This window comes from Drosophila nasuta, chromosome 3 (assembly GCF_023558535.2).
Source record: "Drosophila nasuta strain 15112-1781.00 chromosome 3, ASM2355853v1, whole genome shotgun sequence".
NCBI lineage: Eukaryota > Metazoa > Arthropoda > Insecta > Diptera > Drosophilidae > Drosophila > Drosophila nasuta.
Window position 1 is genome coordinate 12436562 of NC_083457.1, and position 19246 is coordinate 12455807.

The following is a 19246-nucleotide window of genomic DNA, read 5'->3' on the forward strand; positions in this document are numbered from 1 at the left end:
ATAATAGTCAAGCACTTTGAGTACATCTAAATTAATAATAATAATTATGAGTTAAAACAGCAAACCCCAATCATTTGTTTTTCATGGAAGTTGGAAATCAGGACTTACACACAAAACTAATAAAAGCAAAATGTATTTTTTCTTGACACTAATTTATTTCATTTTTATTGTTATAATTCTAGTAATAAATTTTCAACAACACAATTATTATTGTCTTGTTCATCACTTACTTGAATTTTTTGAATATAGTGGGGAAATAAATGTTATCGTTTGATATTATCATTAAAATAACAATTAAATGCATGTGGAGATCGAGTTATAAAAACCCGCTTCTTAGCGTGTCTGTATATATCAGATAGATCCAGACTGGAGACTGGGTACCCCGCACTATCAATAAGTTCCCGGCCTAAGAAGGAAAAACACATTTTTTTCTAAAAATTTATTTTTATTCCATCTACGGCTATACAGTCAGTGCAGCGCTTCTTCAACCTTTCGATGCCATTTTTGTAGAAGGATGAACTTTTGCCTTCAAAATAGCCCTCAGTATCGGCAATCACCTCCTCATTTAATCGATATCTCTTGCCTTGGAGTTGCTTTTTGAGATCTGAAAAAAGCCAGTAGTCGCTGGGGGCCAAATCTGGAGAGTAGGGTGGGTGCGGCAGTAGTTCGAACCTCAATTCGCTCAATTTCAGCATTGTTGCCATAGACTTGTGCCACGGCGCATTATCCTGATGAAACCGCGGTTTCTTCTTTGCCATATATGGACGTTTTTTTCTTGATCGCCCAGTTGATCTAGCAACTTTATATAATATTCGCTGTTGATTGTTTTACCTTTCTCCAGGTAGTCTATAAATAAAATCCCGTATGCATCCCAAAATACGGACGCTTATGATAATCGACACTATCGATAAAAAAATAACGATGTTTGCTTACTACCGGGCCGGGAACTAATTGAGCGGTGTGATAGTTAGAATCTGGGTTAAATTTTCTGTCGTAATCGATGCATCACAAATCAGCTCAAAATGAAATAAAAGAACCATTCCTTTGTCTATCTCTTACCTCAAAGCGTAACCGTTACGCAGTGAACAAAACTCTTTTAATCCCCACCCACTTGAAATCGTTATAAATATGTAATTTCGTCTATCTTTATGGAGATTGTAAATAATCATTGGACACATGAAAGTAGTATAAAAGGCGAACCATACTCAACCTAAATTAGTTTCCCATAGTTCTTCAGTGGGTATTAAGCTAAATCACAATGAAAGTAGTCATTCTAATTCTGGTCCTCGTGGCAGTTGTCCATGCAACTAGTCTGAAAGACATTCTAAAGGCTGAGTTTAACGCCTTCAAATTGAAGCACCACAAAACCTACAAGGATGCTAGTGAGGAGTTGAAGCGCCTGCAGAACTTCGTAGAAAATAAGAAACTGATCGATAGTCACAACAAGCGATATGCTGCTGGGGAAGTCTCCTACGAGATGGGCATCAATCAATTCTCTGACTTGAACTCCAAGGAATTCCAGGAGACAGTGCTGTCAAGCATCAATGCCAATGACTTAACAATTGGTATCACTCAAATATACACTCCATCACCAAGTGTTCAAATACCCGGAAGCATAGATTGGCGTGAGAAGGGAGCAGTTACAAGAGTTAAGGATCAAGGCGGATGTGGATCTTGCTGGGCTTTTTCTGCCATTGGCACACTAGAGGGCCAAAACTTTATCAAGAACCGACAGCTTATCTCGCTATCTGAACAGAATCTAATCGATTGCTCCAAGGAGAATGGCGGATGTGATGGCGGCTGGCCAGAAACTGCATTAAACTTTATCAAGGACAATGGTGGTGTTGACACTGAGGACTCATATCCCTATGAAGAGAGGGATGGCGAATGTCGTTTCAATGCAGAGAACATTGGCGCAAAGGTCACTGGCACTGTCGGTGTGGCCAGTGGAGATGAGTCTGCGCTGGCAGCAGCCGTTGCAGAGAAGGGTCCCATTTCAGTGGCCGTTGATGCTTCACAATTTCAGAACTATCAAGGAGGTGTCTTCGATGAACCTTCGTGCCAGGACGATGTAAACCACGGCGTTGTCGTCGTTGGCTATGGTCGTGATGACATTGGCGGCGACTATTGGCTGGTAAAGAACTCCTGGTCAGAGTCCTGGGGTGAAAATGGATACATTCGCATAGCGCGCAATAAGAATAATCAGTGCAAGATTGCGGACCATGGTGTTTATCCGTTGGTCTAATCATCTTTAATTCAACTAGTATTTATTCTTTTACAAAATTTAAATACTACTATGAAAGGCTATCTACTAAGTCAGTAATATGTGAATATAATTACTTTACGTGTATATCTTGTGTATAAACGAGATTTCAGCTCTATTTCTAATAATCTGAGATCCAATTGTTATATATACTTTTTTAGCACCGGACATGCCTTCTTGTTCCTTTGGTTTTGTTTGTGTATCCAATCTGCTGCGAAATTTGTGCAAAGTTTTCAAAAAAAAAATTATTTAATTTGTTAGTAATGTACTTGCTTTGTACTAATATTTGACGCTAAGCAAAGGCGATAATAAAATTGGCAACCTGTTACAATATGAACCTGTGTGCCCAAGTTGACAATCGTAAATATTGCTTAATCTTAGCACATACAATTCAAGCCACTCGCTAAATAAGCAGAATTGCACTCTAACAGAAATTTAATATTACTTACAAATATGTATGTATATACATTCGCATGCGGCGAACCGCTACTTTTTATATATTTAGAATTTTACTACATTTACATTAAACAATGTTTTAATGATGCATGACTACCGCAAACAATTTTTTTTTTTTAGCTTAAATAAATGCAAAAGAACTATGAGTCAACGAAAAGATTATTGCATACGTGAAAGATTTACTATCTTATAGTATATCATGTAGTTTAAATTTGTTTCGTATTCAATAGTTAAATAAAGATATCACAAATCAAAAATTACGGCATCAACAAAAATGGTTTATTAAATTTTCGTTTCGTTATTTCTGCAATTCTTTTCTCTTTGCTTGGCACTTTGGCACATTTTACATGACACATGTTGCGGACTCCCATTATTATGCGTGATGACGATTGCAGATTCGATGAGAACGACGTCGGAGCTTAAGCTTAAGAATGTGGAAATGAAGCCGCATTGTAATCCGCTGTTGCCAATAAGGTGTGTGTCGACGCATATTCTTGCAATATTATGAAGGTGGTGTTTCCAATGAACCGTCATGCTCTTAAGATACAGACCATGCTGAAGTTATCATTGGCAATGGCACCGATCCAGCTGGAGGAGATTATTGGCTGGTGAGGAACTCTTGGGGTGAAGACGGATACATTCGCATGGCTCACAATTGTGACATTCTATTTTTTTTTTTTAAGCTTGTTTTGTTTTTATTGGACCTTCTCTTTTATAAGGTTGCTAATCTTAAAATAATACAATATCTAACAGTTTGATTTTAATTGAATAGAGACTACGTGGTCCTAATAATTAGCGCTGGATTGGAAGGTCGTTGCGGCGAAGACGAGAACTGCTGGAAACTCGCGTGAGGGCTCTCGCAAGATGATTTGGATGTACTGATAGCCTGTCGTAGTACTTTGTTAAGATTTGTGCTATCTCTTCTGAGAGCCGTACATCCAGATTGGTTTCAAAACGGTGTTATATAGAAGTACCTTGTAGTTCAAATTAAGGGGCGAGCGGCTATTGGTAAGCCAGTGGAGGCTGTTGGCTTTAAATGTGTTCTTTTGGCTTCAATGTGGCTGCGCCAAGTAAGCCGTTTATTGAGGTGTACGCCAAGATATGTTACTACATTTGTTATCGGAACCACTGTGTTGTTTAGAATAAGTGGAGGGCAATCTTGCCTGTTAAGAGTGAACGTTACGTGTTTGCATTTTTGTTCGTTAACTATGATTCGCCAGTCAGATAGTCATTTCTCCACTGCCACCAGGTGTATAGCAAGTTGCGCCGTTGCTTGCTTGGGGCATCTCGAGCGGCTTAGGATCGCTGTGTCATCTGCAAAAGTGGATGTGGTTAGTTTCCTGCTCGTTGGGATGTCCGCAGTGTAGATAAAGTAAAGTGTTGGTCCAAGCACGCTGCCTTGAGGAACTCCGGCTCTAATGATGTAGTCATCGGACATGGCTGAATTACATCTTACTGAGAATTTCCTGTTGTAAAGGTATGACTTCAGAAGTTTGTGTGTGTTGGTTGGGAGCATTTCTGTAATTTTGTGCATTAAACCTTCTAACCATACTCTGTCGAAAGCTTGTGATTCGTCCAGAAATATCGCAGTGCAGTACTCCCTTTGTTCGAATGCATTTCAGATTTCTGATGTTATGCGGTTGACTTGCTTAATGGTTCCGTGTTTTTCTCGACAACCGAATTGATGAGTCGGGATTTTGTTGTGTGTTCTGAGATATGGGGTAATGTGTGCCAAGAAGCATTTTTCAAAGAGTTTTGATAGACACGTTAGTAAACTAATTGGTCTATACGATGAAGCAATTGTGCGGTCTTTGCCAGGTTTTGGTGTCATTATAATGATCGACTTTTTCCATCTCTCTGGGAAGTGTCCATGTCTCGTTATGGCATTGAAGTGTTGGCAAATAGCTCGAACAGCACAGAAAGGAAGTTCAATAATCATTTTTGGTGATATTAGGTCGCATCCTGGAGCTTTTTTTGGGTTGAGTTGTTTGTTTATGATTTTGAGTAACTCATGTGGCCTAAATACAATAGGTTCATACGTTGATGTGTCGATATCTGATGTTGCTGGCAATGAGATCCCGTTTGATGATGTATTGGGCTGAAATACATTTACACATGCTCTGCAAATCTGTCGGCTCTTTCTTCATCGCTGCGAGCCCAGTTGCCTGTGGATGTCCTTATTGGCATTGCAGATTCGATTGGTGTGCAGAGAGATGAGTGTGGTCTCCAAAGTGGGAACTTGGAGCTCATTGGGGATAACTGCGATATGTAATGTTTTTAGGACCTTTCTTCTTCATGACGTAGTGCAGCTGAGAGCCTCCGTGTAGCGTCTTTTAACCTTTGTTTTGCGGATGGTGATCTGTTGGATTGCCATTCTCGTCGTTAGCGTCGCTTTGCTACAACGAGCTGCTCTATTTCAACGTTCGTGTATCTATTATTGTACGATGTTCTTTGCGTTTGTGGAGTTGACATGCGAGCTGCTGCGACCAAGACGGATTCAAGAGTGTTTGTGGATAAGTTGATATCAGGTTCGTCATTCAAACGTGGATTCAACTCAATATGCGAACTTATATATTTTTTGTACTTAAGCCAATTGGTTTTATTCGTTGTTAGTCTGAATGGTTTATCTACCGCAACTGGATGTAGATTTAGTTGAAGAAGTACAGGCGAGTGATCAGACGATAGATCTGTTAAAGAGTTGGCATTTATCAGGTTGCGAGGAATGTTGCAAAATCTATCAAGTCTGGCAGTTTTCTAGGATCTGTTGGCCAATATATAGGTGTCCCAGGTGTTGTTTGCTTTTATTATTGCATTGTACAACTGCCTTCCCTTTGGAGTCACAAGTCGAGATCCCCAGTGCGTATGCTTGGCATTGAAGTCTCCTGCTGCTATAAATTGTTCGCTCAGAGAGTTGAAATAGTCCACGAATTGGGATTCGGATATTGTAAACCGAGGAGGACAGTATACGACGGCAAGCTTTAAAGATCGAAAATCCATTTGTACATCTATAGATGTAGCTTGCATGAAGTTAGTGGCGAAGCTGTTGTGGAAGCATTGCTTGATGCGATTTCTAATCAGAATCCCAGTGCCTCCATGTGCTTTCCCGTCTGGGTGATTCGTGTTCTAGAAGAGGTAGCCTCGAATTTGGAAATTATATTTATTTTAAGATGAGTTTCTGCGAGTAGCATTACATCGATATGGTTATTATTAAGGAAATGAGTTAGCTCGAGTTTGCGCTGTGAGACGCCGTTGGTGTTCCACAGTGATATACGGAATGGAGCCATTGATTACTTAGTCTATTTTTGAGCAACAAGCAGCTCAAACAAAACGTGTTGGTTTCGCATTAGATCTTGCATAGTTCTCTGCATGATTGACATTAACTCCATCATACTTTGTTGAAGATTACATATCATTGTTTCAATTTTGTTCGTAGACTGTTCTTCTGGTTGATGAGGGGAAACTGATGATCGTGGCTTGGTTGGGCGGTGCTTTTAAGACCCAATTTTAGAGCAGTTGTAAAGCTTGCGGATTTGTCGGTGAACTCATTATTGGCTAAAGATTTAACAGCTGTAGGGGGGATGACATCACGTGTAGATTTCATAGGTGGTTAATTTGTGTTCGACTTTTCAGTTCCTTGTAGACTGGACCGCCAATGCGGTATTGCCAATTCGATTATTTATTATATAATATAGTCACAGTGTAAATAAAGAATCTTATTTCAAATTTCCATTGCTCTCCTTATTGTAATATGGCCTTAAAGCTTGGACTCCCAAAATGTTATGAACTTTGCGATAATATTTAGAGAGTTTAACGCTTGTAAAAGTTTCGAGCGCCTGTAAACTCAGTCACTCAGGCAGTTAATTAGAGGACTAGAAAAATTTCATTCAAATGTTCTCGCTAGAAGAATTTCAAATAAGGTTTAAAATGCTTTTTAGACTCAAGGACTTCTATATATGTACATATGTAGTTATTTTCAACTTAATTTATGTTGTTTTTTTGTTTTGTTAGGTCAATGTTTAACAATTATTGCAATGTTATATAGCATGTTCTTTCACTCAGTTAAGACTGACCTATTGAAACCTATAAATAAAAATATTATTAGAACATCTATCTTATCCATCCATCTTATCTTTTAGAACACCAAATTATTATACAATACCGATGAATTACAGTGTTGGCATGTGAAATATATGTTTTTGAAACCCCTTCTTTGTCTGTTTATTACTTAATAGACATAGTTACGCTTTCTGCAAAAGCTATATTAAACCCTGTCCACTTGAAACAGTTAAAAAGATTTAATTGCGCTTATCTATAGTATAGCTTGTAAATCATTGGACCCATTAAAGACGTATAAAAGGCGCAACATCGTCAATCAATTCAGTTTCTCACAGTTCCTCAGTGGGTATTAAGCTAAATCGCAATGAAAGCAGTTATTCTAGTTCTAGTCCTAGTGGCAGTTGTTCAAGCAACTAGTCTCAAGGACATTCTTAAGGCTGAGTTTAATGCCTTCAAATTGAGGCATCACAAAGCCTACAAGGATGCTAGTGAGGAGTTGAAGCGGCTAAAGATTTTCGTGGAAAATAAGAAACTGATCGACAGTCACAACAAGCGATTTACCGCTGGAGAAGAGACCTACAAGATGGGCATCAATCAATTTTCAGACTTGAACTCCAAAGAGTTTCAGGAGGTTGTGCTTTCAAGCATCAATCCTTATAACTTGACATTTGATATCAATCAAATATATACTCCATCACCAACTATTAAGTTACCAGAGAGTATAGATTGGCGGGAAAAGGGTGCAGTTACTAAAGTGAAAAGTCAAGGAGACTGCGAGTCTTGCTGGGCGTTTGCTGCCATTGGCACACTTGAAGGACATCATTTCATCAAATACCAGCAGCTTGTCTCGCTGTCCGAACAGAATCTGGTTGACTGCGACACAACGAATGGCGGCTGCAGTCGCGGCTGGACAGAAAAAGCTCTCATCTATATCAAGGACAATGGTGGCGTAAATACTGAAGACTCATATCCCTATGAGGGCATAGATGGCGAGTGTCGTTTCAATGTTGAAAACATTGGAGCTAAGGTCACTGGCACTGTCGGTGTACAGAGAGATAATGAGTCCGCATTGGCAGCTGCTGTGGCAGAGAAGGGACCCATATCTGTGGCCATTGATGCATCCTTCTTTCAGCACTATGAAGGTGGAGTATTAGATGAACCATTGTGCCAGGGAGAAGTAAACCACGGCGTTGTCGTCGTTGGCTATGGTCGTGATGACATTGGCGGCGACTATTGGCTGGTGAAGAACTCCTGGGCAGAGTCCTGGGGTGAAAATGGTTTCATTCGAATGGCGCGCAACAAGGATAATCAATGCAGTATTGCCAAGTATGGCGTCTATCCTTTGGTCTAAGGGACTTCATTTATTAAATACCTCTTAATCATTAAATGTTATTCATTTTAAATTATGTTATTTATACAATAAATGTATTTAATTGGTTAATATATATAATTATTTTATTTAGTAATCAAATAAAATATTATAAATTAACGAGCCAGGTTAATTTTTTTGTATTTTTATATCCGCTACCCATAGGGTAGAAGGGTATTAAAACTTTTTGCCGGCAGGAAATGTATTTAACAGGTAGAAGGAGGCATCTCCGACCCTATAAAGTATATATATTCTTGATCAGCGAACAGCCGAGACGATCTAGCCATGTCCGTCTGTCCGTCTGTCCGAATGAAACACTGGATCTCAGAGAGATAGAGTTATAATTTTGCTTTTATTCAAAATGGGTAGCGGGTATCTTGCTTTATATAGATCCATAATATTTCATATTCTTTCTGTTATGGATCTTTATTATTTACAGTACACATAATTTTTTTGTATAAGTATACCAAAACTTTTAAGATATCTACTTGATGTTAAATAATTTAAATAAATGCTTTATTGTTCCCGATAATTAAATCTATTAATTCTTCGAAGATTAAGAAGTTTATTTAATTTTTCTCTAGGTGATACTTTGTTAAGCATACTCCTCGCAACTTCAATTATGTAGTTAAATATTTTGTAGCTCCATAATGAAGTATATAAGTGAAATATCAGCTATCTGATTTCTAAGAAAAAGCCCCTTCTTACAAGAAGTTTATTTTAATCTTTAAATTTTTATAGAGCTCTCAAATTTATTTTTAATTGTACCTGAAAAGTTTTACGAGACTCGCTGACACATTTTAAAATTTAACTGCCAACAAATAGGCTACAATTCTTTATAAAATAGTTGTATTTATTGTAAAAATTTGACCCATTTAAAATTCTATCACATGCAGGTCTAAGAAATAATGTGAAAGATTCCACATATTAGAAGTATGAAGAAATACAGTTCCTGGTTTTCCACAAATTTATTTTATACTTAAAGTGGAAATATTTGATAATTACGCACTAATACAAGTTATAAATGAAATCATGGCAATTTCTATTGGCAACACTTAAAATCTAATTTAGCTAGGTTATCACTGACCTATTTAAAGCATTTCGTAATACAAAAGGTGGAATAGTTTATGACTGTTACAAATGAGCCATTAATACTACTGTTTACTTTAATACAGGTAACAACTCGTTGCAAATGTATTACGCAAGTTAATATACTAATTTATTATCAAAGGGCTTAAGTCAAGCCTTGGCTCTATCTTCCAAATAAATTTCATGCTATTAAATTGTTAAAAAGTCCTGCAAAGCAAATGAAGATACTTAAAAGACTGTTATCTGTAGTGTTGATTATTCTCTGGTCTATAGATCACTCTTCGCAACTTCAATTCAATAATTACATATTTTATTGCTTTATAGTGGTATAATCAACTATATAATCTTTTCGTGAAATATCAGCTATCTGAACGCTAAACTCAAATCCCTTCGACTGGCTATTACTTAAAATAGACATCGTTACGCTGTGTGAAAATGCTTTTTAATCCCCTTTTAATCCCCTTCCACTTGAAATGGTTATAAAGATGTAATTCCGCCTATCGTTATGGATAGATTGTAAATAATCATTACACATATAAAAGATGTATAAAGGCGAAACATGATCACCACAATTCAGTATCCCATAGATCCTCAGAGGTCTCTAAGCTAAATAATAATGAAAGCAGTCATTCTAATTATCGTCCTAGTGGCAGTTGTCCAAGCAACTAGTCTTAAAGACATTCTTAAGGCTGAGTTTAACGCCTTCAAATTGAAGCACCACAAAACCTACCAGGATGCTAGTGAGGAGTTGAAGCGCCTTCAGATATTCGTGGAAAACAAGAAACTGATCGACACTCACAACAAACGCTATGTGGCCGGAGAGGAGTCTTACGAGATGGGTGTGAATAAATTTTCTGATATGACTCCCGAGGAATTCAAAACGCTTGTGCTCACAAACCTCAATCCTGCTGACTCCCAGGAGGGAATCGACTATATTTACAATCCTTCTAGCTACGTTAACCTACCAAGTAGCGTTGATTGGCGTGATTGGGGCGCTGTTAACCCAGTTAAAAATCAAGGATCCTGTGCCTCCTGTTGGGCTTTCTCTGCAGTTGGCTCACTCGAAAGTCACCACTTTATAACCTCATACCAGAGAGTATCCCTGTCCGAGCAAAATTTGGTGGACTGCACAAGAGGTTATCCCTATTACAACCAAGGCTGTTCAGGCGGCTGGCCGATTGAAGCATTGAATTATGTTAGGGACAATGGTGGTATAAACACTGCCAGCTATTATCCGTATGAAGGACAAGACAACACTTGCCGATACAATAAGAACAATATTGGATCAAAAATCTCTGCTGTTATACAAATTGCTAGTGGAAATGAAGCCGCATTGGCATCCGCCGTCGCCAATAAGGGACCCATCTCGGTGTGTGTCGACGCCTCCCTGTTCCAATATTACCAAAGTGGCGTCTTAAATGAACCGTCGTGCTCTCAATCTGTAGACCATTGTGTAGTTATCGATGGATACGGCACCGATTCAGTTGGAGGAGATTATTGGTTGGTGAGGAATTCTTGGGGGGAGAATTGGGGAGAAAAGGGATATATTCGCATGGCTCGCAATCGCAATAATCAATGTGCTATTGCCAGTTATGCAATTTATCCTTTAGTTTAATGAACATATTTGTATATGTATTTCTTTTTTATTTAATTGCTAATAAATGTTAGTATTATATATAAAATCTACAGCGTTTTTTACGTTAATGAAAAAGTTTTAATAGTTTTAACGTTGTTCAAATTGAACAATTCGATCACCACTTCATACTATTTAAAAAATTAGAATTATACTACATGTAAGTTAGAAATGTTAAATTTTAAAACAGACCACGCTTACCGCATAACACTTTGTATTTGTTATACCCGCTACCCATAGGGTAGAAGGGTATTATAACTTTGTGCCGGCAGGAAATGTATGTAACAGGTAGAAGGAGGCATCTCCGACCCTATAAAGTATATATATTCTTGATCAGCGTCAACAGCCGAGACGATCTAGCCATGTCCGTCTGTCCGTCTGTGTGTCTGTCCGTCTGTCCGTATGAAACACTGGATCTCAGAGACTATAAGAGATAGAGCTATAATTTTCGACAGCATTTGTTATGTTTGCACGCCGATCAAGTTTGTTTCAAATTTTTGCCACTCCCACTTCCGCCCCCGCAAATCAAAAAAATCGAATAACAAGCGTAATTTTAAAGCTAGAGTTGCGAATTTTGGTATTACTATAGTAGTTATGATACCTGAAAATTTGGTTGTGATCAGATAAAAATTGTGGAAGTTATTAAAGAAATTCTTTTGTATGGGCGAAAACGCCTACTTACTAGGTGTCTTAGTTGCTTTGGCTGACAATCTGGTATATTGTGCAGTGTTTGGTATATTTTTCATGTGGTACTATATCGATATATCAAATGGTATATTTTGGAGTATTTTAGGTATATTTTGAAAATTATACCGCAATATTTTGCTTTTATTCAAAATGGGTAGCGGGTATCTCACAGTCGAGCCCACTGGACTGTAGCTTTCTTACTTGCTTTATATAGATCCATAATTTTTCATATTCTTTCCGTTATGGATCTTTATTATTTACGGTACACATAATTTTTTTGTATAAGTATACCAAAACTTTCAAAATAGCTACTTGATGTTAAATAATTTAACTAAATGCTTAATTGTTCCCGATAATTAAATCTATTAATTCTTCAAAGATTAAGAAGTTTATTTAATTTTTCTCTAGGTGATACTTTGTTAAGCATACTCCTCGCAACTTCAATTAAGTAGTTAAATATTTTGTTGCTCCATAATTAAGTATATAAGTGAAATATCAGCTATCTGATTTCTAAGAACAAGCCCCTTCTTAGAAGAAGTTCATTTTAATCTTTAAATTTTTATAGAGCTCTCAAATTTATTTGTAATTGTACCTGAAAAGTTTTACGAAGCTCGCTGACACATTTTACAAGTAAAATTTAACTGCCAACAAATATGCTACAATTCTTTATAAAATAGTTGTATTTATTATAAATCGATTAAAAAATTTGGCCCATGCAGGTCTTAGAAATAATGTGAAAGATTCATATTAGAAGTATGAAGAAATACAGTTCCTGGTTTTCCACAAATTTATTTTATACTTAAAGTGGAAATATTTGATAATTACGCACTAATACAAGTTATAAATGAAATCATGGCAATTTCTATTGGCAACACTTAAAATCTAATCTAGCTAGGTTATCACTGACCTATTTAAAGCTATTCGTAATACAAAAGGTGGAATAGTTTATGACTGTTACAAATGAGCCATTAATACTACTGTTTACTTTAATACAGGTAACAACTCGTTGCAAATTTATTATGCAAGTTAATATACTAATTTATGATCAAAGGGCTTAAGTCAAGCCTTGGCTCTATCTTCTAAATAAATTTCATGCTATTAAATTGTTAAAAAGTCCTGCAAAGCAAATGAAGATACTTAATAGACTGTTATCTGTAGTGTTGATTATTCTCTGGTCTATAGATCACTCTTCGCAACTTCAATTCAATAATTACATATTTTATTGCTTTATAGTGGTATAATCAACTATATAATCTTTTCGTGAAATATCAGCTATCTGAACGCTAAACTCAAATCCCTTCGACTGGCTATTACTTAAAATAGACATCGTTACGCTGTGTGAAAATGTTTTTTAATCACCTTTTAATCCCCTTCCACTTGAAATGGTTATAAAGATGTAATTCCGCCTATCGTTATGGATAGATTGTAAATAATCATTACACATATAAAAGATGTATAAAGGCGAAACATGATCACCACAATTCAGTATCCCATAGATCCTCAGAGGTCTCTAAGCTAAATAATAATGAAAGCAGTCATTCTAATTATCGTCCTAGTGGCAGTTGTCCAAGCAACTAGTCTTAAAGACATTCTTAAGGCTGAGTTTAACGCCTTCAAATTGAAGCACCACAAAACCTACCAGGATGCTAGTGAGGAGTTGAAGCGCCTTCAGATATTCGTGGAAAACAAGAAACTGATCGACACTCACAACAAACGCTATGTGGCCGGAGAGGAGTCTTACGAGATGGGTGTGAATAAATTTTCTGATATGACTCCCGAGGAATTCAAAACGCTTGTGCTCACAAACCTCAATCCTGCTGACTCCCAGGAGGGAATCGACTATATTTACAATCCTTCTAGCTACGTTAACCTACCAAGTAGCGTTGATTGGCGTGATTGGGGCGCTGTTAACCCAGTTAAAAATCAAGGATCCTGTGCCTCCTGTTGGGCTTTCTCTGCAGTTGGCTCACTCGAAAGTCACCACTTTATAACCTCATACCAGAGAGTATCCCTGTCCGAGCAAAATTTGGTGGACTGCACAAGAGGTTATCCCTATTACAACCAAGGCTGTTCAGGCGGCTGGCCGATTGAAGCATTGAATTATGTTAGGGACAATGGTGGTATAAACACTGCCAGCTATTATCCGTATGAAGGACAAGACAACACTTGCCGATACAATAAGAACAATATTGGATCAAAAATCTCTGCTGTTATACAAATTGCTAGTGGAAATGAAGCCGCATTGGCATCCGCCGTCGCCAATAAGGGACCCATCTCGGTGTGTGTCGACGCCTCCCTGTTCCAATATTACCAAAGTGGCGTCTTAAATGAACCGTCGTGCTCTCAATCTGTAGACCATTGTGTAGTTATCGATGGATACGGCACCGATTCAGTTGGAGGAGATTATTGGTTGGTGAGGAATTCTTGGGGGGAGAATTGGGGAGAAAAGGGATATATTCGCATGGCTCGCAATCGCAATAATCAATGTGCTATTGCCAGTTATGCAATTTATCCTTTAGTTTAATGAACATATTTGTATATGTATTTCTTTTTTATTTAATTGCTAATAAATGTTAGTATTATATATAAAATCTACAGCGTTTTTACGTTAATGAAAAGTTTTAATAGTTTTAACGTTGTTCAAATTGAACAATTCGATCACCACTTCATACTATTTAAAAAATTAGAATTATACTACATGTAAGTTAGAAATGTTAAATTTTAAAACAGACCACGCTTACCGCATAACACTTTGTATTTGTTATACCCGCTACCCATAGGGTAGAAGGGTATTATAACTTTGTGCCGGCAGGAAATGTATGTAACAGGTAGAAGGAGGCATCTCCGACCCTATAAAGTATATATATTCTTGATCAGCGTCAACAGCCGAGACGATCTAGCCATGTCCGTCTGTCCGTCTGTGTGTCTGTCCGTCTGTCCGTATGAAACACTGGATCTCAGAGACTATAAGAGATAGAGCTATAATTTTCAACAGCATTTGTTATGTTTGCACGCCGATCAAGTTTGTTTCAAATTTTTGCCACTCCCACTTCCGCCCCCGCAAATCAAAAAAATCGAATAACAAGCGTAATTTTAAAGCTAGAGTTGCGAATTTTGGTATTACTATAGTAGTTATGATACCTGAAAATTTGGTTGTGATCAGATAAAAATTGTCGAAGTTATTAAAAAAATTCTTTTGTATGGGCGAAAACGCCCATATTGAGCCGTCTATGGTATATTTTGAATGAGGTACTATGTCGATATATAGTATTCTTGCAGTATAATTGGTATATTTTGAGAATAATAAAGTATACATATTCTTGATCAGCATCAACAGCCGAGACGATCTAGCCATGTCCGTCTGTCCGAATGAAACACTGGATCTCAGAGACTATAAGAGATAGAGTTATAATTTTTTTTGTTTGTTTGTTTCATTTTTTGCCACGCCCACTTCCACCCCCGCAAATCAATAAAATCGAATAACATTGCGAATTTTGGTGTATACAATAATAACAATAATATTTATGATTCCTGAAAATTTGGTGGCGATCACATACAAATTGTGGAAGTTATTAAAGAAATTCTTTTGTATGGGCGAAAACGCCTACTTACTAGGTGTCTTAGTTGCTTTGGCTGACAATCTGGTATATTATGCAGTGTTTGGTATATTTTGTATGTGGTACTATATCGATATATCAAATGGTATATTTTGGAGTATTTTAGCTATATTTTAAAAATTATACCGCAATATTTTGCTTTTATTCAAAATGGGTAGCGGGTATCTCACAGTCGAGCCCACTGGACTGTAGCTTTCTTACTTGCTTTATATAGATCCATAATTTTTCATATTCTTTCCGTTATGGATCTTTATTATTTACGGTACACATAATTTTTTTGTATAAGTATACCAAAACTTTTAAAATATCTACTTGATATTAAATAATTTAACTAAATGCTTAATTGTTCCCGATAATTAAATCTATTAATTCTTCAAAGATTAAGAAGTTTATTTAATTTTTCTCTAGGTGATACTTTGTTAAGCATACACCTCGCAACTTCAATTAAGTAGTTAAATATTTTGTTGCTCCATAATTAAGTATATAAGTGAAATATCAGCTATCTGATTTCTAAGAACAAGCCCCTTCTTAGAAGAAGTTTATTTTAATCTTTAAATTTTTATAGAGCTCTCAAATTTATTTTTAATTGTACCTGAAAAGTTTTACGAAACTCGCTGACACATTTTACAAGTAAAATTTAACTGCCAACAAATATGCTACAATTCTTTATAAAATAGTTGTATTTATTGTAAATCGATTAAAAAATTTGACCCATGCAGGTCTTAGAAATAATGTGAAAGATTCCACATATTAGAAGTATGAAGAAATACAGTTCCTGGTTTTCCACAAATTTATTTTATACTTAAAGTGGAAATATTTGATAATTACGCACTAATACAAGTTATAAATGAAATCATGGCAAGTTCTATTGGCAACACTTAAAATCTAATCTAGCTAGGTTATCACTGACCTATTTAAAGCTATTCGTAATACAAAAGGTGGAATAGTTTATGACTGTTACAAATGAGCCATTAATACTACTGTTTACTTTAATACAGGTAACAACTCGTTGCAAATGTATTATGCAAGTTAATATACTAATTTATGATCAAAGGGCTTAAGTCAAGCCTTGGCTCTATCTTCTAAATAAATTTCATGCTATTAAATTGTTAAAAAGTCCTGCAAAGCAAATGAAGATACTTAATAGACTGTTATCTGTAGTGTTGATTATTCTCTGGTCTATAGATCACTCTTCGCAACTTCAATTCAATAATTACATATTTTATTGCTTTATAGTGGTATAATCAACTATATAATCTTTTCGTGAAATATCAGCTATCTGAACGCTAAACTCAAATCCCTTCGACTGGCTATTACTTAAAATAGACATCGTTACGCTGTGTGAAAATGTTTTTTAATCCCCTTTTAATCCCCTTCCACTTGAAATGGTTATAAAGATGTAATTCCGCCTATCGTTATGGATAGATTGTAAATAATCATTACACATATAAAAGATGTATAAAGGCGAAACATGATCACCACAATTCAGTATCCCATAGATCCTCAGAGGTCTCTAAGCTAAATAATAATGAAAGCAGTCATTCTAATTATCGTCCTAGTGGCAGTTGTCCAAGCAACTAGTCTTAAAGACATTCTTAAGGCTGAGTTTAACGCCTTCAAATTGAAGCACCACAAAACCTACCAGGATGCTAGTGAGGAGTTGAAGCGCCTTCAGATATTCGTGGAAAACAAGAAACTGATCGACACTCACAACAAACGCTATGTGGCCGCAGAGGAGTCTTACGAGATGGGTGTGAATAAATTTTCTGATATGACTCCCGAGGAATTCAAAACGCTTGTGCTCACAAACCTCAATCCTGCTGACTCCCAGGAGGGAATCGACTATATTTACAATCCTTCTAGCTACGTTAACCTACCAAGTAGCGTTGATTGGCGTGATTGGGGCGCTGTTAACCCAGTTAAAAATCAAGGATCCTGTGCCTCCTGTTGGGCTTTCTCTGCAGTTGGCTCACTCGAAAGTCACCACTTTATAACCTCATACCAGAGAGTATCCCTGTCCGAGCAAAATTTGGTGGACTGCACAAGAGGTTATCCCTATTACAACCAAGGCTGTTCAGGCGGCTGGCCGATTGAAGCATTGAATTATGTTAGGGACAATGGTGGTATAAACACTGCCAGCTATTATCCGTATGAAGGACAAGACAACACTTGCCGATACAATAAGAACAATATTGGATCAAAAATCTCTGCTGTTATACAAATTGCTAGTGGAAATGAAGCCGCATTGGCATCCGCCGTCGCCAATAAGGGACCCATCTCGGTGTGTGTCGACGCCTCCCTGTTCCAATATTACCAAAGTGGCGTCTTAAATGAACCGTCGTGCTCTCAATCTGTAGACCATTGTGTAGTTATCGATGGATACGGCACCGATTCAGTTGGAGGAGATTATTGGTTGGTGAGGAATTCTTGGGGGGAGAATTGGGGAGAAAAGGGATATATTCGCATGGCTCGCAATCGCAATAATCAATGTGCTATTGCCAGTTATGCAATTTATCCTTTAGTTTAATGAACATATTTGTATATGTATTTCTTTTTTATTTAATTGCTAATAAATGTTAGTATTATATATAAAATCTACAGCGTTTTTTACGTTAATGAAAAAGTTTTAATAGTTTTAACGTTGTTCAAATTGAACAATTCGATCACCACTTCATACTATTTAAAAAATTAGAATTATACTACATGTAAGTTAGAAATGTTAAATTTTAAAACAGACCACGCTTACCGCATAACACTTTGTATTTGTTATACCCGCTACCCATAGGGTAGAAGGGTATTATAACTTTGTGCCGGCAGGAAATGTATGTAACAGGTAGAAGGAGGCATCTCCGACCTATAAAGTATATATATTCTTGATCAGCGTCAACAGCCGAGACGATCTAGCCATGTCCGTCTGTCCGTCTGTGTGTCTGTCCGTCTGTCCGTATGAAACACTGGATCTCAGAGACTATAAGAGATAGAGCTATAATTTTCAACAGCATTTGTTATGTTTGCACGCCGATCAAGTTTGTTTCAAATTTTTGCCACTCCCACTTCCGCCCCCGCAAATCAAAAAAATCGAATAACAAGCGTAATTTTAAAGCTAGAGTTGCGAATTTTGGTATTACTATAGTAGTTATGATACCTGAAAATTTGGTTGTGATCAGATAAAAATTGTCGAAGTTATTAAAGAAATTCTTTTGTATGGGCGAAAACGCCTACTTACTAGGGGTCTTAGTTGCTTTGGCTGTCAATCTTGTATATTGAGCCGTCTATGGTATATTTTGAATGAGGTACTATGTCGATATATAGTATTCTTGCAGTATAATTGGTATATTTTGAGAATAATAAAGTATACATATTCTTGATCAGCATCAACAGCCGAGACGATCTAGCCATGTCCGTCTGTCCGAATGAAACACTGGATCTCAGAGACTATAAGAGATAGAGTTATAATTTTTTTTGTTTGTTTGTTTCATTTTTTGCCACGCCCACTTCCACCCCCGCAAATCAATAAAATCGAATAACATTGCGAATTTTGGTGTATACAATAATAACAATAATATTTATGATTCCTGAAAATTTGGTGGCGATCACATACAAATTGTGGAAGTTATTAAAGAAATTCTTTTGTATGGGCGAAAACGCCTACTTACTAGGTGTCTTAGTTGCTTTGGCTGACAATCTGGTATATTATGCAGTGTTTGGTATATTTTGTATGTGGTACTATATCGATATATCAAATGGTATATTTTGGAGTATTTTAGCTATATTTTAAAAATTATACCGCAATATTTTGCTTTTATTCAAAATGGGTAGCGGGTATCTCACAGTCGAGCCCACTGGACTGTAGCTTTCTTACTTGCTTTATATAGATCCATAATTTTTCATATTCTTTCCGTTATGGATCTTTATTATTTACGGTACACATAATTTTTTTGTATAAGTATACCAAAACTTTTAAAATATCTACTTGATATTAAATAATTTAACTAAATGCTTAATTGTTCCCGATAATTAAATCTATTAATTCTTCAAAGATTAAGAAGTTTATTTAATTTTTCTCTAGGTGATAC

General features: G+C 36.6%; 5 protein-coding genes across 5 annotated transcripts; all 5 read left to right on the top strand.

The window, feature by feature from the left end:
- The first annotated feature begins 1233 nt into the window (after positions 1 to 1233).
- LOC132789687 (procathepsin L-like) lies at positions 1234 to 2350 on the top strand. The gene has a single exon (XM_060797879.1). It carries the CDS (start codon positions 1259 to 1261, stop codon positions 2243 to 2245), a length of 987 nt encoding a protein of 328 aa, XP_060653862.1. The 5' UTR covers positions 1234 to 1258; the 3' UTR covers positions 2246 to 2350.
- Positions 2351 to 7113: 4763 nt separating this feature from the next.
- LOC132789693 (cathepsin L-like) lies at positions 7114 to 8151 on the top strand. Its single transcript, XM_060797886.1, has one exon. The coding sequence runs from the start codon at positions 7140 to 7142 to the stop codon at positions 8124 to 8126; it is 987 nt and encodes a 328-aa protein (XP_060653869.1). The 5' UTR covers positions 7114 to 7139; the 3' UTR covers positions 8127 to 8151.
- Positions 8152 to 9810: 1659 nt separating this feature from the next.
- LOC132789680 (procathepsin L-like) lies at positions 9811 to 10863 on the top strand. Its single transcript, XM_060797871.1, has one exon. It carries the CDS (start codon positions 9850 to 9852, stop codon positions 10846 to 10848), a length of 999 nt encoding a protein of 332 aa, XP_060653854.1. The 5' UTR covers positions 9811 to 9849; the 3' UTR covers positions 10849 to 10863.
- Positions 10864 to 13039: 2176 nt separating this feature from the next.
- On the top strand, positions 13040 to 14111 carry LOC132789679 (procathepsin L-like). Its single transcript, XM_060797870.1, has one exon. It carries the CDS (start codon positions 13079 to 13081, stop codon positions 14075 to 14077), a length of 999 nt encoding a protein of 332 aa, XP_060653853.1. The 5' UTR covers positions 13040 to 13078; the 3' UTR covers positions 14078 to 14111.
- A 2548-nt stretch (positions 14112 to 16659) lies between these two features.
- LOC132789682 (procathepsin L-like) lies at positions 16660 to 17712 on the top strand. Its single transcript, XM_060797872.1, has one exon. It carries the CDS (start codon positions 16699 to 16701, stop codon positions 17695 to 17697), a length of 999 nt encoding a protein of 332 aa, XP_060653855.1. The 5' UTR covers positions 16660 to 16698; the 3' UTR covers positions 17698 to 17712.
- The last annotated feature ends 1534 nt before the right edge of the window (positions 17713 to 19246 follow it).